The sequence below is a fragment of the Pezoporus flaviventris genome, unplaced genomic scaffold (assembly GCF_033815535.1).
Source record: "Pezoporus flaviventris isolate CSIRO_AGI_PZ_B2104156 unplaced genomic scaffold, CSIRO_AGI_Pfla_v1 ptg000007l, whole genome shotgun sequence".
NCBI lineage: Eukaryota > Metazoa > Chordata > Aves > Psittaciformes > Psittacidae > Pezoporus > Pezoporus flaviventris.
In genome coordinates, this window is record NW_026892555.1 from 84,676,890 (window position 1) to 84,703,231 (window position 26,342).

The 26,342-nt window shown below is 38.9% G+C and overlaps 1 protein-coding gene across 1 annotated transcript in view; it reads left to right on the forward strand.

Moving 5' to 3' along the window:
- The first annotated feature begins 1,372 nt into the window (after positions 1 to 1,372).
- Positions 1,373 to 26,342, forward strand: part of MYLK4 (myosin light chain kinase family member 4) — a 58,590-nt gene continuing 33,620 nt past the window's right edge. The window contains exon 1 of the mRNA XM_061449313.1: positions 1,373 to 1,633. Within this exon, the coding sequence (XP_061305297.1) occupies positions 1,496 to 1,633 (138 nt within the window). The 5' untranslated portion in view covers positions 1,373 to 1,495. The remainder of the gene's footprint in view (positions 1,634 to 26,342) is intronic.

Here is a 26,342-nt window from a genome sequence, read left to right on the forward strand (position 1 = left end):
CTTTGCAGAATATCCTTTCTGTGGTGCATTCTTCAGGTTCCAAGTTCATGGCACTCTGTTGTCATGTGGCATGATTTCAGGTGGCTTTTTTTTACTTAATACCCCCAGTTTCCTTGCTTGGAATATATATCTGTCTTTCTCAGAAAGAAAAAGAGAAGTATAAAGGTTTCCTGACTGAAAAAAATCCCACAATAAGCCCACCCTCTCCAACATAATAACTACATAATAACTTGAGAGTGATTTTGTTTCAAATGATGTAATGATTTTTGTAGTTTCATTTGTGAATTTTTAGGTCTTAAGATTTCTGGTACTTACATTTCTTCAGAGCGAGAGGGAGTGTTTTAAATTATTTGCTTATTCACCTCTGATCAGATAAATACACAAGCAGAGAAGAAATGGCACAATTTATTTTTACTGCTTCCTCTTCTACAATGACTGTTGAACAAAGTATGTATAACCCTTATATATAAGGATTCCTTCTTTATATATAGACCTACAACCTTACATAGTGGTCCTTCACAATCCTCATACATACATCTCTGTATATTAGACAATATACCATGACGCACTTTGTTCCTCAAATTTTTAGTTTTCTAACTCTAGAATTAAAAGAGCTTTCCTTTACTTATAGTGGAGCTGGTAGAAGGATTTTTTAATTGAAGTTTCTTGCCATTTCTAATTTAAAGGCCCTGTTTTCAGTTATTTAAAGATTTTCCAGGTTTTGGCTGCTCAAGCTGAAATTTTCCATGCAGAATTTGCATCACATTGAATTGCTTGGAAAAATTCAGCAGGAGCAGTCTATCTGTTTTTGGAAATTCTAGGGGAAGAAAGATACACTGATGATGTTGGAAGTCTCACATCTATGTGGTACTTCCATCCTTTCAATGAAGGACTTGATAGTTGGCAGGTGAGCAGATACTGGATATGAGATGGGAGAATAGCTAGGACTTGCTTTCTGCATAGTGGTGGTTTGGGTATGGGAGCAATATAGAGTGCAGGCACAGGAACAGAAGGGACTGTGGACAGTAAAGCCATGGCATTTCACACCAACCTTTCTCTCTATGTGCACCATGACACATTTTAAGTGATTGTCTTGAATTTTGCTCTTTGGTTAATTTTTGTTTTCCCATTTCTTGCCTATTAAATGGGGAGAGAAAAGATGACCAGTGGCCTCAGGTGGTAGCAGAGGGACTGAGCTAACAGTTTGCTTTCATTTGAGAAGTTCTAGGATGTCAGAGTAATTGCCTTTCGAGTCTGTGCAGTATGTATCTCCTGTAGATCCCTGCACCTGTTTCACGTTTGTCAGAAGGCCATCACTTCTTTTCCTTATAGGTTCAGGGAATGTGTTGAAGTGTGAGAAGGGATCCTGCTGGGTGTTCAAGCCTTGTCTAGTTAGGTAGTACTTACAGAGCTGGGGAGGGTTTTGAGGGTGCCTGCCAAATTGTATCTGCTAGAGCAGGAGAACCAAGTTAACCAGTTGATTAAAAATAAAAGGATGGATCTAGCCCTGCAAAGAAATGCTGCCTGGATTGCAGGTAGTTTCTGCTTTTTGGCTTCGTATATCTGGCACACCCTTTGGACTGTGTTAAGCAATGGAAGAAAGAAAGAGATCCCTGCATCTGGAAATGCACAGGTAGTAGATATTCTTTTGATAGATACATTTCACAGATCAGTATCGATATTGTTTAACTGGATGAATGCTGCTTGCGGTCGAATGAAGCCAGTTAAACATATATGTTCTTTCACGGAGCGACACGTATTCCTCTCTTTTACGAGAACCTGTCCGGCAGTAAATCTGAGTCAGCTGATGTGATTTTCAGGATGGCGCGTATCTCGTCTTGCTGTTAAGAGTGCTTTGTCTTGCCTAAAAACATGATGTTGCATCCTCTAGTGACCTCTGCTGGGTGATGTACAAGCGACTCCGTCACGGTCGCTTTGGCCCGAGTGGAAGCAGGGTTGCCAGTCATTCTTGTTATGGGACTAGAAAATCCCCAGTAAGGCCCGTTATTTTCCTGCTCTGGTCAAGTGAACGTAGCATTATCTCTCCAAAGAAGTCCTGTCACTAGTTATTACGTCACTGGATGTTGCAGCCAAAAATACTATATATGCTTCCTGTAATTTTCCAGAAAGTAATACAGTGCAGTGATTACCCATCATGTTTTAACTGAAGAGCTTTTAGGAGAGTTCTCAACTGGAGACATTGCTTAAACAAAAGAAATATGTGAGTTTAGAAAGGCAGAAAGGAAGACATTTGTTATAAAGTAATTCCAAGGATGTACATTCCCAGAATGCTTAGGATTTTAATTTTTTTCTGAAAATGAGATTTTTTTTTCTTTCTATGAAAAGATCCACAGACAGAATGTCAAAACTGATTTCATTTCAAAGGTTTGAGATCTGAAAAATCTGCAACACTACACTTGCATATTGTTCTAGTTCTATTAGCCAAAAGAGCCATGACCTAGTGTGCGAATACGTATTAGAATTTTTCACACATTGTGAGGAACTTGCAGAACTCGAGATTAATAAGGTTCATAAAGAAATAAAACAGCATAGAATTCTTTGAATACTCTTACATGATGACCTAAGAAGTTCATTATATGAATATCCTCTAATCCATCAGAAAAATTGTTCTTTCAGAAATCTGTTCTAATACTGTATTTTTTTTTTTTAGTAAAAACAAACCAGCCAGATTTTATTAAGGTTTTTGATGCTGTTTCCATTTATACTGATTCTGCTTCTATGACATATATGCATGGGTAATTATAAAGAAAGGAAAAAACAAAGGGACACTCAGAAAGTAAAAACATGTTAGAAATGTCTTTATACATGTTGTTAATTCATTTGGTAGTGTCAGTTAAGCACATTCTTTAGCCAGCTTGAAGATGAAGGGCTAACTGTTCACTACCATTCTGTCAAGGAGAATGTTATCCCTGACATGCAGCTGTGTTGAATCCGAACTTCAGTCACATTCAATTACTGAAACTGCTAACAGTGCAAGAGTGTCAAAGACTGGTAAAGAGAATATAAGCAATAAACATGTAAAAAACATCCTAGCGCTCTGTTCTTTATAGAAGGTGATGTCTGTAGTTTCACTGACAAATAAAAAAAATCAACTCTATGTTTGGTGGTTTGCATTTTGTCTCTGATGCAGTCTGAAGCTGTTACTGCACTCACAGATGAGATGGAAAAAAGGTCCAATTTATGCCTAGCTCACTAAGATTTTGCCTTTTTTTTTTCTTGTTTTTAAGTTTTTAAGGCAAAAAAGTTTATTTCATTCCAATATCCTATTTTTATTTTGCACTTCTACTATTTTGCTACTGTCTATTTATTTTCCAGTTTTTAAGACCTACGGCCAGTGTATCAAATTTTGTTTGTTAGCAAGAGAACTATAATCATTGCATTGCAAAGAAAGCAGATTTTAAAATGCCCTGTGTTGAGACTACCAGAGATTTCCTTCTGGTCCTTATCTGCAATAAAGTATTTATTTTCCTGAATTTTTCATAAGTCAGTGGCTGTCAGAGCTCTTTGCCAGTTTCCTTGCACTCACCATGAACCCACTTTGGAAATGTGAAGTGGTAACATCTGTCAGACATTTGGGTTTTTATTGCTCTGCGTATAAGTTACGTTCATTCTTTTGCGTTAAAAGGTCTCTCATGAAGTGCAAGTTTCCCAGGCTAGCTCATAGATCTTCATACATTGAAAGCTGTCATGGACTCAGAAGTATTTCAAGAGGAGGACAAGTGTCCTTGCCAGGGACTGGCAGTAGGGCTGTGCTTGTGCAGGGACTCCTGGATAATATGAATCCTTATCTTTGGGAGGAAATGAGCCAATGCCTGAGACTGCTGTGTCAGGTCCCCATGGCATTCCACTTCAGACACATCCTTCCCCCTCTTTCTAGAGATTATTGTCAATTGCAAGTAAACTGTTCCTAGAGCTCCCTTGTTTCTCTGCATGCTGATACGTGTGCGTCCTGTGCTTCTCACTCCTGTGAAGGTTTGGACACATGGCTGGAGTGATAAGGGAGAAGTAAACTGAGAAAAGGGTATAGAGATGGATGAAAGGTCTCCTCAGGTCATGCTCTCAGTTGGTGACATCTGTACAAAGACATCTGTAATATGGAAATGAAATTGCTGACTCTCTATCTAGTATCCTCTTTACATAGCTATATGCTGCGATCTGAGTGAAGGCATGCCTCCAAATCCTCAGACTGGTGGATCTCAGCCATTTCATGAATGCTGATTAATTTACAAAGGTCCTACACACCATTTGCTCCAGGTTCTAAAATTTCAAAAATCTCTAGCAGCTTCTTGATGTTTTCTTTATTTTTCTGGTGTCATTTACATAAATTCACTCCTTCCTCCCCAGTTCATTCTCTTTGGTTTTCATTTAGAGTCTATGAATACTGTGGTGAGGGGTTAAGCATAACCTTTGGAATATGTGCCTGTTGAAACATATGATAATCATGTCAGTTTTGATACAACAAAGGCATAGATATGTATTTCGGTGTAAAAAATATTGAAACTTGTCTACCTTCCCTTAAAAGCTCCTCTCTGACCTTAGATGCATGGCTTAACAAGGAATTCTTTGGGTCATGATCATTCAGAGGTGTCTTGTTACAGCTTACCTACCCAGCCAATTTGTAATACACACGGAGGTGCACGGAGATACATCCAGACTGACCCTGTGATCTTTCTTTTCTGGCACCGTTGTGAAATGTCTAGTGGACATGTTTAGCAGAAGTCATGGTGCAGTAAAAGTGACTTTCCAGTGCTGAGTGCAGCATGAGGATTCCGAACAAGGGCAATTGCATAGGAGAGGTCACATTTCTCTCACCTCAAACAGAAACCTCACATATAATGAATGTTTTGAGGGGCTAAGGATCTTCATTTCTCCCCTTATATGGATAATCCAATGTAATTCCTGGTGTTTGGTCCATCTGTGTTTGCTGGAAATTGTTGTTCACTCCTGAGTTAAACAAATCCCTTAACTGCTGATACTGAAAACATAACCGTTTGTTGGGCATGCATTGTATAGTATGTAAGTGGAGATTGTTTTTTTAATACTATGCACTCAAGTACTTTAAGTGCTTGATTGACATTTACAGATGAAATTCCTGAGAGAAATTAAAATGGGCTCTATAATATGACCTTGTGCTAAAGAAAGACACGGGATGTTGTTAAATACACATAAAGGAATTTGTTATTATACTAAAAAGAGAAGAGAAAGTATTTTTCCACATTTACCTGTCTTCAAGGTTAACTAAGCAGATATACTGGAACACAAGATCTCCCTAACTCCATGCCTGAACTAATCAGTGATGGAGCAGATAAATGGGCAGATACGTTTAATTTCATCTATGACCCTATCTAGTTATGAGCCTGTCCAGTTGACCTTGTATCTTCAACAGTGACTGTAGTTGAAGACAATAGGAGAAAATTACAGCCTTTTAACTACTGTAAGACAACAAGGCACAGGATGATTTTCTGGTGACCTTTGATGATGCCACAGCCCTTGATGTCATCATTACATTTTGAAGGACTTGTTCACCATGAGATTTGTTGCTTTTTCCAAACCAAACGCTTTTTACTGTCTTTCTGAAATTCATAGTAGTCCCATGTTTAGTAGTTGTAAATCTGAAGAAATTGCCTAAAGACTATTGGTCCTGGTTTGAGACCATCGCGGAGGTTTCCTAGATCTCTTATTTATGCTTACCCTTATATTTCTTCCAGCTCATAACAGGACTTTATTATGGTTACATAAGAAACCTATTCTGTAAGAATAAAAACGTATGGTATGGAAATGTAGCTTGCTTATGAGAGGATCTAAAGAGTTGGAGAGTCTAAACATAAGTCCATATAATACCGCTACAATGGATAAGCTAACAATATTATAGAATTATAGAATCATAGACTAGTTAGGGTTGGAAAGGACCTTAAGATCATCCAGTTCCAGCCCCCTGCCGTGGGCAGGGACACCTCGCACCATGGCACCCAAGGCTCTGTCCAACCTGGCCTTGAACACCGCCAGGGACGGAGCATTCACAACTTCCCTGGCAACCCATTCCAGTGCCTCACCACCCTTACAGTAAAGAACTTCCTCCTTATATCCAACCTAAACTTCCCCTGTTTAAGTTTTAACCTGTTACCCCTTGTCCTATCACTACTGTTCCTAATGAACAGTACCTCCCCAGCATCCCTATAGCCCCCCTTCAGATATTCAGAAGACAAATGAATCAGACAAATTGATTAAATCCATTAACTTCTGTTTCTGTAAAGAGGTATTTTTTTATTTCAGTCTCTTCTAGTCCTCTAAGCTGTCCTTTCAAGACAATATTCTAGCCATTAAAAGGCAGATCTGTCTCCCTGTTGTGGCTTTCCAGCACTACATCGAAGATCTGTATCTTTAAATTCTGTTGTGTACATGCTTCAATTTTAGTTTTATATAACTCACTGTCTGTTGAAATAGAGACACATACAAATGTATGGATTTATCCAAATACTTAAATTTCCCATGTTTTTGAATGTATATTCCCTTCATTGCCTTGGTTTCACATGCAACTACTACCTCTTCTGTCATGTTAATTACTGGGTCTGTTAAACACAGCATTTTCAGCACTTTCTTTCCTTGCTGTAAGGACAAAACCTTGTACACATAATGCTACATAATAAAATCTGTATTAGAAATCTTCAAATAAAGTTATTCAACAAATACAAGTTCTAAGTTCAAATGTAAGTCATTTACTAAAAAATGTTTACATTTATCAGGCAGCTACTCCAGAGAACAAGCGTAAAACTCATTAACTAGGAATTCATGATCACAATGCTTAACAAGTCAAGCAGATTTTATTTAATGATCTTCTTAACGAATCCTTCTGAAATATTTTCTAGCTGCCCCCAGTTGCCAGCAGATTGATTCAAAATATTTGTAAGGGCTAGTGTGCGACTTGTAAAGAAAGCTTGTGTGACACCGCTTTGAACTATTCCCGGCTCGTGTCTGTGCTGTCCCTCTGCTTCATTAGTAGTAACTTCATGCATGGTTAGATATCTCAGGAGGCCAGCTCAGAGATGGCTCCTTCTGCCCTTAGGCAACACAAAGTTTTGCTGCATTACTGATTATTTATGGACGCTGTGAGTGACATTTGTCGTGTCAGACCTGATGGTCTAAGCAGGCAGGCTGTTACAGAGCTAGATAGAGAAACAGGGTCTCAGAGGGATAGAAAGAAGCACCCAAGGTCACCCAGCGGATCTGTGACAGAAGCAGGGCTGTAAGCCAGACTTTCTAGCTTCCAGGCCAGGGCCTGAGGCATACTGTGAATTGTAGTGTGACCCCTTGCAATGAAAGAAATGTCTTCCTTATCAGACCAGTTACTTATATCTGGAATTGTGTTCTCTGACATACGTTGTATGAAAACCTTTATGTTATTAGCTAACATTTGCCAAGAATGTGGGAGATCTTCGTTTTCCTCCCCACAAATTCTTCAGTCATCTCCATTTCAGCATCATGTGACTGTGGCAGAGAAAATTGGCTTCTTAGCTATCTCTGGGCTCCAAAATCAGTGGAAAGCTTAATTGAAAGAACATGAGTTGGCAATAATGATTTAATCTCTATTTCCAGAACTGCAAGCCTACCATAGTTCCCAGGATCTCCTGCCTCTGGAATCATACTCTTAATATATGCACTATCTGGAACTTTGAATGGTTTTCCAAAATCTTTAGCAGACACCAAGGGAAAAAAATGGACTCTTAAAAATAGTAAAAAAGCTTTCACTTACATTTGACTTTAGAAACTGCGTTTTGTGTTTTAGCTTGGAAATCATAACAATTTATAGGGCTCCATCAAAGCAAAGAAGGTCAAGAAGAAACAAAGTGCATGTCTGTAGTGTTATATGCAAGTTTTATCAGCATGAGTTTGGAATAGGAATTAATTTGAATGTCAAATGAAACACTGAGGTTTATGCTAAGTAAGCATTTTATAGAAAAAACAGCCTGAAACATTGCTTTGGAGCATCTGTTTAGCCATTTTTCACTATCTGGATTTTGTTTTTTTTTTCCTTCTCAGCCTCTAAAGGCATGTTTCCTTTGCTCTTTCTGGTACTCCACTATAGTCCACAAGAGTCATTCAGTATTATAAAGAACTAGATGAAACTAAAGTGTACCTTTCTGAACTGCATAAGACATTTAAAGTACTGCTATGTGTTGGTCAATTATAATTGTAAATAAGCAAGTACTGTTTGTTCCAGTGGAAGGCTGGGATTTTCTACCTTCCAGTGAGCTAAAATGACATGCTAGAGGATATGGATGGTGATGCTTCACTATGTGGATTACACATTACTTACAGTAAATCTATTCACATGCTTTAAGTTAAGCATGTGCTGAAATGCTTTGTTAAATCAGGGTTCTTAGGTATTATGTGTTGAGGTTGTCTGAGCATACATCCAGTAAAAATTCTTTCTAGAAGGTCATATTCTATGTGTAAATAAAACCAAAAGGAGAATGGGACACCAAAGCAATGAAGTTGCTGTTCAGTCAGCTTGTCATTGTAGCTAGTTTTTGCTTAATCAGTATAATGCTTTAATGCACAGGGTTTGTTTTTTGTTAGGGTTTTGCTGTACCATCAATAAGGCTTCCGTTGCTGATTCCTTGAAATAGGTTAGAGTGCAAAAGAATAAAGGGAAAGGTAAAAGATAAACCAGAGGAGCGGAAAAAGGTTGGCCCCATTTTAATTTCTTCTTAATTTGTCACAGACACAGATTGATTCTCTTTTTACAGAAGTTCTCCATTTAGATCAAACCAGGCCAAACTCTTTTGGAGTTATTCTGGTTGACACAAGCCAAGAATTGGTCTGTGGTGTTTCACTGAGCAGAAAATATCCTGCATTAGGATGATTCCTTTTCCCCACCATAAAGTGGAATTTCCGTAAATAAAATGTGCTTTTCAGATAAAACTACTCCAGCTGCCACTAATTCATTGTCAGAATTGAAGTCAAATAGGAGTTTCAGTTTTATCCCTGAAATGTAAATTCTTTGGTTTATGAAGCTGGATTTTTATTTTTTTCTTAACCTGCTGAGAACTAGCTGGGCTCATTTGTTTATTCTTTTCCAGTGGTTTTGTGCTTATTTTCCCTGTAAGTGACCCAGCGCCTCTGTTTTGTGAACGTTATCTGTTCCTTCTGATATTCATGTCAGTAGGACTCCTACAATATGGGAGACAGGAACTTGGACTAACATTCCTTTACTGTCTGAGGACCAGTTTGATATCTGTAATGCATATAGTGTATATGCATTGCTATCTGATTGAGTGGAGTGGGCTAGAAATTGTTTGAAAGATAATAGTTATCTGAATTCAGTGAAAAGAGAAAAGAAAATCTCTTTCAGACAAACTGTGATCTATGAATTACACAGGATGTAAACCCTTAAGCCTAGCAGGCCTATGTTTTTACTAGGAGGTGCTGCCAAACATTTGTCTTCTTTTAGAGATCCTAATGCAGATAATCATATGTTTGTTTTCTAAGGGGAAAAAAAAACGAAACACAAAACTCCAAACCCGTGATTTTTATGAGCTTCAGTAGTAGATCTCCCATTGTGTCCCCATCACCTTACCTCTTGTTAGCCTGCCAGTGTTTGGGAAGACTGTTTATGGGCAAGACCAGTGAGAGAGGCAGGCTTACAGATGCAAAACTGGTCCCTGTGTATATGCAGGCACACATCTAAACTCTTAGCAGTCTGCAAATGCTTTGCTTGGAATAAGTTGAAACAAGAAGAAGTATGTCTCCAGCAAAGAGAAGTCCTTACTAGTTAGCAATGTGTATTTTCCAAGTACCCTGCAAGTGATGTTTCAGTTCTGTCTCACCTCAAAACGTGGATGCTAGATAACTTGAGTTCAGTATGTTTTTTTTTCTTTTGAGTGACTCATAAAGAGCAACTACAGTTTACAGTGACCTCCAGTGGTGGAAAACCTTTTTGGAAGAATATGCTAGCTCCCGATTTTGTCTGAAAGTCGTTCCTCAGGGGGTTTAGGTGATGCAGCTTCCAGTCCTATAAAGCTTATTACATTCAAATTTCATTATCATGTTTAGTACCTTGTTTCTGATGTTGATTTTTTTGAAAGTCTTGGATTTTTCTTCTTTCTGCTCTTTCTCCTGTCAGGATCTTCTTGCTTTTTGGATCGACAATAGTTGACAATAATCATACTGAAGTCATAATGTACATGAGACTTTGCTGATTATGTGTTTCCTGGTATAATAGTATTAGATCAGTTCTGGTCTTCCTCCCCTCGGAAATCTTATTTTCTGTAGTCTCCTCAATGCTCAAAATTTCTTTCGGCTCCTTTCACATCTGCCTGCCTGGCTTTCCCATATATTTACAAAGTCTTTCATCTGTTGTTCATTGAGGACTTTTCTCATTTCACTTAAGCTGGCTTCTTCCGTGTTCTATGTTAAGGGTTGATTCTGACATGAATTAGCCATCTGGTTAGTCCAGACTCATAAATAGCAAGAAAGAGTACATTTTTGGAATTGGTGATGTTGGAATATGGCACTGGGGTTGAAGAGAAGATATTCCATGTTCTATGAGGCAGAATATTCCTTCATGCTTTAGAGTCCTTCTTAGCAATTTTGATAGAAGTCATCTTTGCCTACACTGACTTCTGTATTGTGGGCAGCACAGATTAGCCTGATCGCTGTCAAGTGACTGGCATTCTTTAATTCTGTTTCTTAGCATTACTGACCTTTCCCTGTAGAAAATAGAAAGCTATCTTCAGGAATGAAAATTGAGCTGGATTCTGTGGTTTTATAGGGGTGGGGAGGAAATTTTTGGGAGTTAATATGATACAGGAATCACTTGCCTTTCCCAGATGATTTTCATTCTTTTACACTTCATATACCAAGTAAATGTGCTCTGTGGTAGACACGCAAGGGATCAGAAATCATCAGGCTTCAGACAGCTGCTGTGAATGTAAATTCACATGTGCGTGACTTGAGTGTATCTATTCTGAGTTGCCAATGAGCTTATAATGGGAGTTGTCTTTTCCTGGGAATATCTAGATAGAGAAACAGAAAAAACAGGCATGAAGATCAGGTGCAGGATTTGCAAAAGAAGTCTTGTTTGCTGACTTTCTGAACCAGGTTTTGCTGATTATAATGGGCCTTTAATTCTCAGAGACTTTCTTTGGGATGATATTTGAGAGATTGTCAGAATGGGGTAACTTGATCTAAAATTTAGAAGCAAGCTAACACAGCAGAGCAGCCCACTGAAAGACAAAGCATGAAACAGTCTTCTGCAAACTGTGCTTTGGCTGGCTTTGTCATTAATCCTTCTCAAAGGGATCAGCTGGGTACTGTTGCATTTCCTTTGAAGAGGCTTTTCATACCTTTTCCACAACCACAGTACCTGGGAGTGAAAGATCCTGGTGTCCTTGTAAAAGAAGAGGGGATGTCATCCTTCTTGACCACATTTCTGTTTTCCTTACTCTGGGCTGCAAGAGGGCAACTATGCTTGTAAATGGGAATATTCAAGTCCTAAAAGACAGGGAGTTTGGGTGCCATGCTGGCAAGGATCCAGTTAACATCCTGGGAATCTCTCAGCAGGCTGCTCCTTGTGAACTCTGCAAATTCCTGGAACTTGAGTGCATATATCTAATAACTGTGGAATAAACATGTATAAGAATAGCCCATTCGTTTGATTTTCCAGGCCAGCACAGGACTCACATTGGATTTGAGGTGAAGAGCTGGCGATTGACATTGGTTTTGCAGTGACAGGCATGTGCTGGCTACCATGTAAGGTTTAACTGGTAATCTTTGTGCAGTGGAGCACAGACATCAGGTTTCATGCCTCTCTGAGAGGCTGTGGACTTCTGAAGAGATGCTGATGGTGTCAGAGCAGCTTCAAAGGAGACTAGTTGACAGCAGCGCAGCGGGTGTTGGAATGACAAAGGTTCAGACCTGTGACACAAGATGTAATGATGTAACATCTGTAGCTGGCTCCTCTGTTCTGGTTTATAAACCATTTATATCAAAGCTAGCTGGAAACTGAAGTACCTGCAGATGGTGATGAGTCTTGTGAGCTTAGGAAACCTTCTAAACATGGTGTTCAGTGATATGAATGCTAACTATAACAAGTCCACCCCTCTCCAATTGTTTCTGCTCCTTAAATGGCTCCAGGAATATTCCTTTATCCCTGCTAATAATAGATGGGATTTACAGATGGCTCATATACCAGGGACTTAATACCAAGCACTATCAAAATGTGTCATAGCTTCAAACCAGAGTTTTGGATGTTCTCTGTGAACCTACTTGTGTCAGGTCTTTCCACGAGTGCCTCCTGAGGACAATGGTGTTTCCTTTTTTGGTTCAGCAGTGGTCAGCATCTTGACAACAAGCTGTTTTCTGAGGAATTCTTGATAATTGCAACATAATCTTTAGGAACTAATGCAAGCTCGTTAGGATACATGATTATAAGCTGCTCATCCTTCCCTAAAATCTTCTGATTTGTGACTGTATATCAGCATAAAATAAATAAAATAAAAAAAAAAACAACATTAATGCTGCTTGCATTCACCAACCTTATTTCCCAGCTCGAGATGAAGCAGGGCAGAAACAAGATTTGTGCCTCCAGGTGATCATTGTCAAGGTGAGGAATGAATGATACTGTACTTCTGATGCCTACCTTAGAGACTGTCATCTATCCCACCTTGGATGAAGAAATATGCCTGGATTTTCCCTTGTCTCTACATGCATTAAGAATGTTTTCCTTTAAAAATACATAAGTAATTGTATATTGAACAATAAGTCAAACACATGACTAGCAGTGTCTGAAAAGATTAACTGCACACACAGTACTGCAGGTATTGCTTGCTCAGAGACACCCCTAGATGATCAAATCAATATTTGGCAAAGAGGCATTAGGGTTGCCCAAGAGAACAATCATTTAACCACCTTTGCTTTTGCTGTGTTAATCCTCATGCTCAGTGGTGAAGCTACAGAGACACAGTCCCTACCACTAAGGTCCAGGATGGTATCTGCTTCCTGCTCTGCCACACATGACACTTCATTCCTTGCAGTTATAGCCCTGATCCATGACACTTGATTCTGGATGGTGGTAATGCAGATATCTGATCCCCTGTGCTTGATCTCTGACACTGGAACTCTGTTAGGAAAATTACTGGTACCTGATCTGCCTGATCACAGCTACTTGATATATGGTGATGTCCTCTATTGTGGCATGTTTACCACTCAAGTAAATTCGAAACAGCTAGTACAGCAAAACCAAAGAATTCAAGGATTTGGCTGTACTCTGCAGATACTGTGGCCGAAACATGATGTTAAGAAACCATATCCTTCAAGGAAAATGGCAAGAAATAGTAGTACAGGGATAATAGAAGAAAAAAAAAAGAAGAAATATTTAAAAAAAGCTGTGCAGATCACAATTGCATCTATTGTCAGAGTATCATGGTCTGCCTTAACTCAGCATGCTCTGTTCAACACGGGCTAGCATTTAAAACAAAAACCTCCAGCTGCACATAAAATAGTCTTTTTATGTCAAATTTAGATGATTCTGTTTCACATATTCAGTTCAGTCGCTAGGTTCCAGAAGCTAACAAAGCCTTTGACTAGGCAAGCTGGTTGAAATTAATTTGCAAAGAAATTTATAATCTACCTAATTTCCTAAGGTTTTCAGTTTTGTTGCAATCAGTCTGTGTTCCTGAAGAGAGGGCTGTAATATAAAAATCTGCACTGAAATGAAAAATGGAAATGCTTTATTCCAGTAGGGTTGCAAGCATTGCTTTTCCTTCTTCCCTAGTTAATTTTAGTTGGAAGTAGGACATCTTCATGTGTCCATCAGAGTCTTCTGTTTTCATGAGCCATCATTTTCCAACACATTCCAGTATTTTGTTTCAAAACTCTCTGGTTAGCTCCAGTGACAACTATTTTTAATTATCACACGATCATGAGTTGGTCAGAGACTAGAGACTTGTGCTCCTGGTAATCACAGTTCATTTTCCATAGTACCACATGAAAAATTTAGGTAAAAAAAAAATGCAGCAGTCAGGAAATCAAATGTCACAGGCAGAAAGGTGAATGAGGTCATGACAAGACTTCCAAATGTTCCCAGGTGCAAGGATGGGAGAGAAGCCAAAGAGCCTGAAATCTTCCATGCTCTGAGGTACAACAGACCTAAAAGTAATGAGTATCACCACTATGTTCTAGTGGCAGAAAGAAAGGGTTATGAGCAATTAATCAGGGGCATTTATGTGAATTTTCTGTGTTTAGAAGTCAGACAGCATCCCAGCTGCAGGTGGCTAGCAGCAGTATCTAAAATTGGGGAACATGAGGTGAGATTCTTTCCTGGTGAGACCCTCTTAGCTTCAGACAGTAGTACAGCAGCCTATGGCCAGTAGTTACATTTTCACTGTTGCTGCCAATGAAGCTATCCTTTGTAATTTTCTCCAGTGCCTTTTTACCTCTCCATTTACCCCACTGTCCTCACAATATCCTTTGGCAGTAAGCTCCACAACGAGTAATTAGTGTGAGAATCTGCTCTTTCTCATTTGAAACTGGTGTGCAATACCTGTGTTGAGTGTCTTCATCCTCCTGCACCAGGAGCAATTGCAGTCAGTCATTCCCCATTCATCTTGTCACAGCAATCACAATTTTCCAGAGCCATGAAAATACTTTCAGCGTATGTATGACTTTTCAGTGAGTATTGAGATTAAGGCAAAATCATTAGTTAGAAACAGCGTATTTCTTTAAAAAATACAAAAAGAAAAAGAGAGCAAGTGTGAGAGAGGAATTAACTGGTTTATGAGGCCATAAAACCAGCTGAGCAGACTAACAAGAACCTGAACAGCCTGGCCTGATTGCAAAGTGAGAGTGCTGTGTGAAATTGCCCTACCTTTCCAAAGAACATGTTTTTTTTTCCAGCTCATGAAGATTGCCTTTCCAAACAGTGAAAATCAGATATTTTGAAAGGAATAATCCTTTTGCAATGCTCATGTTGTGTAGGCAGAGTGAGGTAATAATGTGTGATTTCTGGTCAGCCCTCAAGCATTTCATACCCTTAGGGCAAGGTCTAATTCATGATTCCTGCTGATGCCAGTTCTCCAAGCAACATTCAGAAGAGATACATTGATAGGAGTCATGACAGAAATACCACCCGCTGCATCTACTCACAAAATCAAAGACTTGATGTTTTGAGATGAGAATAGAAGGTGTTATTGTTCTCTCTTAATTGGAACCTACCCCAACAGTTCAGAAGGAGCAGGGTTACAGGACTGGCTCTTGCCCAGGACAAGGGCAGACATAATTTTAACAATGCTGAAAGTTATAATTCAGGTTTCTATAATGATGATGGACTGTTGTCTATGCATAGTTACAACCGTTTTCTAAGTGAGGGCGAAAGGTGAGATTAGCCTTAGCCCTTGCCCATAGCCCTTGTAAACCTAGGTATCTAATTGTAGCTGGTCTCCTCCTTTAGTCAGGAGGGAGAGAAGTACCACCAGAGATAATTCCTCCCATTTGTCATCCGTTGTAACACGGGGTTGAACTGTCCTGTAGACATTGCTCACTTTTTCTATCCCTTGACTATAGAGGATGCTTACCTTGAACTAAACATCTTTTAGATGACTAGAGTTGAGATTTATGTGGTTTAGATGTTCTTTTCCTTGTGTTTATGTCCAGTTTTAACTACTGTTATAGTACTAATAGCTGGCTGTCCTGCTGAGGAGGAGAGGAAGTCTGGACAGGAGTATAATTCGGGCTTTATCTATGTATATATTCCCTTCAGATAGGTGATAGGGTGTGACTTGTATCTGTAATCCCAAAGTTTTGACAGAATTTAAAAGGGTAAAAAAGTGCCTATAAAATAAGCTTCCGCCAGCTGTGTGAGGTGAGAAGGAACCATTTTGATCCTCCACTCTGCCCTTCCACAAGGCAGAGGCCATGGACATTGGCCAGGCGGCTTCTGCATGGAGCCCAAAATCTTGTGATCAGATTAGAGCGAGTAACGTTAATGGAGTTCTGTAAATAGAAGAAGTGAGCAGATGAGGATAGGTCAGGGGAAGAGAGGAGAAGGCCTTTGAGGTAAGAGGAGAGTTTGTTTCATAACAGGACTGCTCTTCTCATGTTTCCCTGTCCTAGAACCAGAGTCACTAGACACTCTGGAATCCAGATCTGATCTTTCATTAACATAAATACAGCAAACTTATTCTAAGCATTATTATGTTGCTTTGTTTGTCTGTTGTTTTTTTTTTTTTAATACATAAAGTAGGTAACAGTTTAGTCTGAAAACACATGAAGAAATGCAAAAGATCTGGCTTCTAGGGAATGCGAATTTTCTTACATTTTCCTATTCATGGGGTTTTATTAAATGTTATACCGCTGCCTAACACAGGATGTTCACTGTGGTCATCTGTACAAGGCCACAAGGGTCCTAACATTTCTGTTCCCTTTTTCCTTGTATTTTAACAATGCAAAGTTAGAGTTAACCTATAGCAGGAGCAGAGGGAAGTTATGGGTGCAGGCAGACCATGCTGACTAAATATTGTCACCCCATTTTCTGTTCTCAGATGAGATAAGAAATCCAATTAGTGATTGGGCCAACTACATGGGGCAAGTGGAAAGGGTAAGGGTACAAACTCTTGCCTCTCTTCCTTTTTGCTGGACAAGCTTCTAGGTGAGCACTGAGGCTCTCCTGAGGGAAGTGCTTGCTCTGACCACCTGATTCTCCAAGAAACTAGGTTTGTTTACCAGTGCGTGCAGCTGGTGTCCTGCATGAGTTGCTCAGAGGATGACCTCTTCAGCTTCTGAAAGGTTCCCACTCCTACAACATAGCAGCAGTTGTTTTCACCTGCCTGATCCGCAGGCAAAACTTTTCCCCAAAGACCTTTGAAAGAGTGGTCAGAAACACTTCTGGATGCACATAATGATATCAGATGTTGAAGCATACCGAAAACATGACTGCTGTCAGGAAAGGTTGCCTTGCACCTGCTCTGGCCGCCTGTATGAAAGTTCCTTCCTAAGTGGATCATACTTCAGTTCTGGTGTCTTTAGCTTAAAATCTTCCTCATAAAAATAGTGCTGAATCCCATGGCATGGACTTAGCAAAGAGTTAAAGCCTCCAATTCAGTAGCCTGCAGGTGTGCACTGTAACTGAAGTTTAATTTGGAGCAGTTGACAACATGAAAGCACAATGTGAGCAAAGAAGTGATACAGCTGCTGAGCCAGAATAGGCAGATGGAGTCCATTGGTTTGGTTCTTCTGTACTTTCTGGGAAAAAATACCTGGCTTTTGACACTTGTGAGCTAGTTAAAGCTGTTTGCAAGCCATTCTGTTAAGACAAGGCTTTCATTCTGGACTCTAAAAAGGCTGACTACTGGAGTTCTTCAAAGTCTAATGAAAGACTGCATCACACTTTCTGGAAGTTAAAAAAGAAAGAGAAAACTCTGATAGTTGCATGAAATCAGGGGTTTAAGAGGTAGGACTGCAATTGTATAAGTGATACAATGTGGTAGTGAGGTGAGGCTTCTTGGCAGGCAGCGTCGCGCTAATAAGGTATTTTTTTCCAAAAAAAAAAGAAAAAAGTAATAATAATAAAAAAGATTCTTCAGCATTTACAGGCTGAAGCACACTGTTTCAGCAGTGGAATATTAATGTGTCAGTAATGCCAGACTCTGTTTTATTTAGCCAACTGCTGTAACACTGGTGTACTTTATTGTTTATGCAAACTGCAGCCTTATCCAGAATTACATGTTGATAAAATTTCTATGAAAAGAAACTTCTGTCTGGGAGAAGCTATGGCTGGCCAAAGGAAGCTCTCTTTTTGCTTAGCCAGTTGGCCCAAAGGCTGAGAACTTTAAATCTTACATGATTTTACTTAGCTTGCACATCAAAGTAGGGAAATAGTGTTTCAGTTATAAGTGCTGTAATTCAGCTGTGTGTCTTTTGGGTCATTGTGCTCATCAGATGCCCAAACTGACCTCTGAAAGCAGTTTCCCTGAAGCATTTCTATGAAATAAAAACCTAACTCATCTTCTTTACAGTATGATGCAGCTGTTATTTTACTGCTGGCCTGCCTTAAGGAACACTGCTTCCCAAGAAGAGCACTGAGAAGATGAAAAATGTGCAATATCAGAGTTTCTCCCCTGCAGTATCTGCTCACATACTACTGTTTTGGGGACCCTCCTGGATATTAAACGGGAGCTCATTCACAACAACTCAATTTCTCGGGACTCCTGATTCTTCCCATTGAGCGCATCCTACCTTGTATTACTCACTCAGCTCCATTTAAGCATGTTTGCTGATTCTAGACTGCCTGAAGGGTGTCATAGACTGAAGTGAAAGCACAGGAGAAAAGACATAAGCGTGCAGGGGTGCATCTGCCAGTGCTATGGCAGGCTCTTGAAGGCAAGAGAAGCATCTGCAAGGTAAATTCTGCCCAGACTCCCTGCATCTGCAAGGGAAGTCCTCCCTTGACTCAAAGGCTTGCATGTAGCTACAGAAAGACTCTATGAAATCTCTGGTATAAGAGCCTTCCTTAGAAGTTGATGACTTCTGAGTGACTTTTATTCAATTAGCAAAGACAGGTAATTGTCAGCAAGAGTTCTCTCCCCAGCTTTTGTGTAAGTGGTGATACAAATATATTTAACACACACAAAACATATTTTAAGTTGTTGTTGTTTTTTGTTGTTTTTTTTTTTCCTGTAAATAGATTAATTTGAAATTTCTCACAACGTTAAAGCCAAGACTGATGTTTTTGGAATTTTCAAGACGAGCTATTAATTGATAAATTAAAACAAAAAGGCTTTATTAAAGAAGATATTGGGTGAATCTCAGCTTGGTTTATATAGTGGTGTCCTGCCAGGTACCATAACACTTTTTACATCTCATCAGGCAATTGAAAATTGAAAAATTGCCTTAGAGGATGATTGTAAAGGCTGGGCAATGAATATAGCTAATCTTTACAGCCCGGTGGCTGGGCATCTGGAGTGATCATTTAGTTGAAATATGTGGGAGTTAAAGGAGACAAAAATAGGTGGCAATTCTGATGGCTTTCAAAGTTCATCTAGAAGGCTGAGAACTTGTTGTGTTTCATTTTGGAATGAACATTCTAGGGGGAAGAAAACAGCTACAAAAGAAGACACTTAGCTAAAAGGCATTTCTGCTCTAAGAATATCCACCAGTGCCATGCTATTAGTATGTGCACCCTGGGCAGGATAGGAAAACAGGAAGGAAGATTTCTGTGACCTTTATTTACTTCATGTCCGTCCATTCAGTCATATGAAATTGAGCAGAATGAACTATTTGCATTGATACAAAACAAGCAGATCAAAGTGGAAAAAAAATGTAATACTTAACTTCCTGGATTTTAGGGCTTTTTGATATAGAAGTTTAATTTTATGTAACAAGCTTCCTTTGAATTCTTCATCCCCAAAGCATAAAGGTATGCTATGGAAATTTGCCAGGAAAAAGATACAATCTTTTGAAGTATCAACAAGTATTCACCAGAATTAGCCAACACCACAAATAAAAACAGCTCAAATTACCTCTTCCCTAAAAACACTGGTCTCCAGTATGTGCATCTCATGGTGCTTTTCCTTCTTTTAAGCAGTCCTGGATTCTGACGTTCATGCTGAATACGAATGTGCCAGTTATTTAATTTTTTTGACACTAGACTTTCAAGAAGAAAAGATGGATCAGGGTATTTCCTACATTCAGCTTTTTCTGCTGGTTTACTTACTTAGTCTGCTTAATTCCAACTCTGGCTGCAGTCATACGGGTAAAAAAAAATGCTTGCTTCAGCAGAGCCTGCCTGGATAAATAACCAATGTCCTGGCTCACCTACAGAATGAGTGGGTTCCTGGTTTTGGTGCAGTGCCTTAGCAATGGAGCAGGATAAAATAATTTTGAAGTGAGGATATGATGGAGAAATAGGCTAATAGTAGTCATGGAGAGTGTTTACTGGTATTTAAAAAAAACCAAACAAACAGAAAACCCCAAACCTTCCTTCCCACTTCTGCACTCCTGTAGCTGGTCTTACTGTAGACGGCAGCAGGAGCAAACCCACCACAACTGAAAATGAATCAGCAGTAATTCTGCAGAAGAGCACTACATTCCCCTGGCTGCCATACTGGGCCTTCACTAGCCTCAGTGTTATCTTTGCAGTATTCTTACAGCAAAGAAAATAGGTTAACTCATAATAAACCCAAAGATAATTGCCTTTACTTTTTAAAGGTTAGTTTCAGAAAGCTGGGTGATCACAGACTGACAGCCCAAGACACACGTGGATTTCAACTGCTCTTTCTATTGGTACTGCCTGTCGAGTAGGCAGCCACCCCTGAGGATGTCCACTGTATCTGACCAGGGCTCTGATATTATGGGTAGGTAAGATTTGCAGCTTGACGGAAGCTGAGCTATCAGTATGTTTCTTCTGGAAAAGATAATACATCCTTTGTAAAACTTCTGCCTCCCAACAGGCTAGGCAGCTTTGGGGCTCTTCTCCACAGCTCTTTTAAAGATCTTTTAATCAATACAGTTTCCCTTTCTCACTGAAATTACATTTACTGTATTTTTAGTATGTCCTGATGGAGCGAAAGGTGTTACTTACATCCAATTTTCCATATAACCACTTCTGATGACTGCCTCTTTCAAGTCTTTTCAGCCTATCCATCCTGAATTAACTTTTTTATAAGAAAAGGCCTTTCGTGGTTTATAAATTTTAATACAGGATGCTAGCTGCCAGAAAGTTTTGGATTGCAACCAAAGATTTTAACCAGTCTACCCAGCAGATGAAATGAGGTACAGCTCCTGCTGCACCTGGAGACAGTACTTCTTTCATTGCTCTGTTTCAGAGTTATGACACCTCTGCTTTAGCCTCAGAAAGTCAGGAATTTTCCTTTAAACAGGCTTCCTGGAAATAGAGTTTTAGGCTATTAATGGGTAATTTATCACACAGTATTTTTCAGTCGTAAGAAACTCTGGGTTTTGAGGTTTGTTTTGTTTTTCATATAGTAAATTTGGGACAGCTAAGCAGAGGTGATACCCTTGATGTGATATCTTGACCACAGGAAGTGATGATAGTGTGGACCAACCCACAGTGAAAGAACATTGTGTACTTTGGTGGTGAAGTGCTTTGAACTTCAGCTGTTAAGCAGACTGATGCTGACTATGGTGGCTGTGCAGTTCTTTTTCACCCAAAGAAACCCGTTAATAGTGGGAAGCCATGTGTGAGTGAGTTGGGCTTGGCCTAGATAAATGCTGCACCATGCAGCTTGCAGGGCATTACCTCTCCTGTGCAAATTCTTTTCCACATGAAAGAGATCTGCAGAGCTCCAGAGTACAAGGAGTATTAGCCCCCAGAACATAGGTAGTGTTTTCCACTGTGATTTTCATCTTCAAAGATCTAGATAATTTCTACAGAGACATATACAGATAAATTAACTTTTATTTTTTTCCTGAAAAAAGTGGTCATATGAATGCTTGCAGAGAGGCTGAAAATTTGAAGGGGACAATATATCTAAAAGGTCAGTACATGGCATCTGCAGATTGATTGCTGAACTGTAACTGGGATCTCTCTGCAGTTTGTTTCAGGGACTTGCTCTCATCATTTATCACTAGGGTATCTCGAGGATACTTGGCTACCAGGGACATTATAGTAAAGGAAGTCAGAATTCATAATTAATTAACAGGTCGTAGAGTAGTTGCATGCAGAGAGCCCTGTGGAGCAATAAATTCCCTAGTCCTACCTCATGAAGTTCGGTGCCAGACTTTTCTTGCTGTATGCTCCTGTCCTGTATAAAGCTGTTTCCTTTTCTGACCTTAAGCAGAGTTCCAGACTAGTGTTTTGGGCAGACCCCAGGGGTGCCATAAAGTTGTATCACTTATGACACAGTATGTTACTTAATCTTAGGCATACAGTTATTTCAGCCCCCACAGTCCAACATGACTGCTGATTGTAGAAATGCATCGTTCTGGATAAATTCCCTGATCCATGTTGATGCTTTTTGGTTGGAAAGGGTGGGAGGGATGAGAGGAGAGGGAAGAGAACGGTTTTATCTGTTTTACCATCATGGACGTCTGTGAACTTTCAGTAAACAGCATGACTTTCTGAATCTGGTTCATAGCTTTCATGCTTGCTTTCTAATCTGTTTCAGAACAGAGCAGCTGTAAGCTTGTATTGTTTCATAGGGAGCTGTTGTTTTGTACTAGAGAAAGAGCAGACATGCTTTAACTTTCACTTGTGCACAACTGTGTACAGTAATTTCTCTGCTCTGTGACTAGCATATAACAATCCTAGACTATTTTAGATAGTGGCTTTCCTGTTCTCCAAGTCTAAAACTGTTTCTTGTTTGAGGTTTATTGAGATTTGAATCTTACTGAGATGTGTATGGAAATATTCTGTAAATGATATAAAGGTCTTCCTAAAAACAGCTTACCTGTAAATGATTAAAGGGGACAGCCTTTGCTAGGGATGTCTACAGTGTATGAACATTATCACAATGGGGAAATATATAAAGACATGATTTATCTGTAAAGCATAATTGATCATTCAGATATAAAAGATATTATTGGAACTTTTCTTTGGGTCTTATGGCCAGTCTGGCCACAAAATGTGCTTCTCTATGGCAAAATCTGCATCTCTCTTGATCAAATTTTCAGAAAAAGGTGGGGTTTATTTCTGCTTATTTGTGAAAAATGCAGTATTAGAATTATGAATTTGAACTAGAACTTCATAAAAGTAGGCTATATTCCCTGCCATTTCTTAGTTTATGGTGGAGTTTTTATTAAGGGGATGAATACAGATGAACCATAGGATAAGTACTGAAGACAAGAAGATGGTCAAGATCGCTGGAGAGGATTATTTTTTAAGGAAGGAAGAGGAACATGGAAGTTGCAGGTATATGGGGCAGGGATATATAAGGCACAAAATAGACACTGAAAGGAATAAAAATAAGTGAAAAGTCAGCAGAAAAGTGAGTGAGTGGTATATAAGGATGATCTTAAGTCATTAAAATATAAACCAGTAGTTCTTAAAAGAATTCAGCAGCAAAAAAGCAGCAATTGTATGGAAGAAATAAAACTCTTTCAGCAGGTAATTAAATGCCATCCAATTTCACAGTTGAGTAACACTATACTGTATAGTGCAAGTGTTTGTTAAACCTTTGTACAAAAATGTCAGCCTTTGGGCTGATATTGTCACTGCTATGGTGGAGTGGTCTAGTGTTAATATTCCAGAATGTAATACTAAGCAGTGCTAGGCATATGGGGAATTTCTACAGTATTTTGGTCGGTTGTGTTTCTTTGTTTTCAATTCATGAAGGTTAACTACTGCTGCAGCTTTACCCTTATTTTTCAACAGACTTTTTAGCAGTTTCGGTGCTGGGCAAATCCAATGATCATTATAGGGATCTGTGAGTTGAAAATAAGAAAGTTGTTATATGGGCTTATTTTTTTCATTAATGATAGTTACAGTTGCTATAAGATTCAGTTATTAGAAAAAATCTGTCCAGGTATTTGGTTATTAAAAATATTTCAAATTATTTGCATATAATATTATTCAACTTCATAAAGTGGCTGTGGTAATAATCCACTGCCCAAAGAAATAAATGTTCAATACTTAAAATAATACTATTTTTTGCGGAATACTATCCCTTAATTCATTCTTACTGAACTTTTGAAAGTTATCTGAATATGAAAGATTATTTCCAGTTTCCAGAGCAGGAGGCAGGATTCACAGATTCCCAGCTGTGAAGAAGTTACTGGCAAGAGCTTTCTGAGCCCAGACAAAAAGCTGATGTTAACTTTCTTTCATTTATTCTTCTTTTCTAGCCCCTAACCAGCAGTTCTTTCTTCCAGTTCACTTCAGCTTCAGACAGAACTACTAATACATACTGATGAGTTTTTAATGAATCATTTTTAGTTTGCTTTCTACATTTTAAAAGTGTCTGGCATTTTTGTGTGTCGTGGCATAATACTAAATCAGTAGGACTTTACAGATGTTACTTGATAATAGGATCTTAACTCACAGAGCTTAAAATTTTTATTAGTGTTTATAGTATTGGTTTGAGGTATTTCACATAATGTTTCCCTAGACAACTGTTAGGAGAGATCTAAATGTTTAACATATGTGACTGTTCACTAATATAACACATGATTTTACCACTGCTATCTGTATGTCCTGTCACATTCCTCCCCCTTTCTCATTTTTACAAAATAGTGTTCCTTTTGGAAAGAATCCTTGTGGCTGACAGGTTTCACCTATGAAAACCCCCAGAGCAAGAATCCTATCTGGATGGGTGGCAAGGTCTAACTAACCTCCTTTTTTTGTGTAATGAGTGTGAGGGAGAGGGGGGAAGCTCACTGTGAACTCCTACAGGGATGTTTCATCAAAAATAAATGGTTGTTCAAATCTGGCTATTTTACAGACATGCAAACACCTCTCCTGGACATTTATGTCTAACGGGGGCTTCTGCAGATGTGAAACTGTCAGGAGGGTTTAGTTTATGCTTCTGACAGAGATGACCAGAAGAAGGCAAATGCATTCAAACATAACTGCTCTCTGCTAGAACTGTCATGATGATCTTTGCTTTGGGATTCTTTTCTTTTTTTTTAACTGCTGTCTTGTATATTATTCTACCCATGAAATAGGGATCCCTAAAATCCCCATTTTTAATTTCCCCCCCCAACACCCAATTCTATTTCCTATTTAAAAATCATTTAACCTTCAATCCACTCAGTGAATATGCTGTGCACAATAACACATGATGATCACTCTTGGTAATGTCTGTTATAGAAAGAACAGATTTCAGTCCATGTTTTATGGTTATGCATGTTCACCTTTCACTCAGAGTAACATAAGGTGACAAATGTACCTAGGAACCTTTTTCCTGTATTAACTTGTGGTAACTGGAGAGCAACCTCCTGAATTACCTTATCAACACTGCTCACATGCTGAGCCATAAATGACTGTGGGAGAATGCTTTCGGAAACTTGAAAACTTCAGATGTGATTGACTCCAAAAGACATCTTTGGCACCTAAAAATAAAGAGAAGACCTTTCATATTCTTCATTTAGTGAACAGATGAAATTTTGAAAGGTTATTTTGTGTGTTAAATACTCAGAACTCACTATGTGCTTTATTTAATTATCCCACGTGCTCTGCATTTAAAGGATGGAGAAACTGGGGTTGGCAAAAGAAGTAATACACTGGGATCACAAAAGAAGCTCATGATCCCTTCAGTAGAGTAGTAGTCTGGCTGTTTTCCAACGAGCTGGCTGACTACATGTTGATTTCTGTAAGAAGTACAGCGCAAGTGCAGGTTGACCTATGTGTGGTCGGTCAATCTATGACTGTCATTTGTCTAAGGCAGCCTTTTCTTTGTATTTCTTCACAAGATGATCCATACCGGTTTACTTTTTGTTCATTTGTAGAGTGTAGTTGACTTGAGATGAGAAGTTCTGGTTTTATTCTTTCTGTAATTCTGTTTTTATTTTTCTAACCAACATGAAAAATGTTCAACAGCTCAGACTTATGCCTGAGAGAATCCTGTTCCCAGTCATGACATTTCTTCTTTGTCCAATGTTGTTTTTTTTGAGAGAAATGAAGGTCTTTTGCAAAAGCAAAGCTTAAACCAACTGTCTGAGTGATGAATACTAATCACTGGTTTTGAGATGTTTACTGGCAGGCAAACAAAGCAAAGAACTGAACTCTCTCTATCAAACTTTGTATTTGTGAATTTGTATGACCAGATATATACAGATAATAGTAAAACATAGAGCTTCATTTGTGGCAAATTAGTACAGTCTCAATAAATACAGAAATAAATTAAGATACATGCTATGAAGAGAATTGCTAGTGTATGAAAAGCTAGCTGTGTGGTCACTGAAATACAGGGTAGAGAAAGGGGCTCTGAGTTTTTCAAATATCTTCATTCTTTTACTTTCTTTACTGTATTCATTTTTTAACAACTCTATTGACTTGTTCCTTGACATGAGGCTTTTCCAGCAACAAAGGTCTTCATCTGAAAAGCTCACCTTAAGACATAGTAATTTCAAGCAGTTGCATTTAAGGTCCTTGTAAGGACCCTTATTCTCTTCAGAGCAGGGATCACATTACGTACTCATACTACTTTTGAAAACCAACAACACCACTGCCAAAGCATCTACCCTTAGAGACTTCTCATGTATCGTGTAGCCTTTTTGCTATCAAATTCCATTGCAGTGCAAATAGTTCAGTCCCTGCTAGGGCTGACGTCACTGAACTGAGTGCATTTAGGATATGCATTTCTATATTCACTTTATTTGGAAACTGACATATATATATTTAAAATTATATATAGATACATATATGAGGA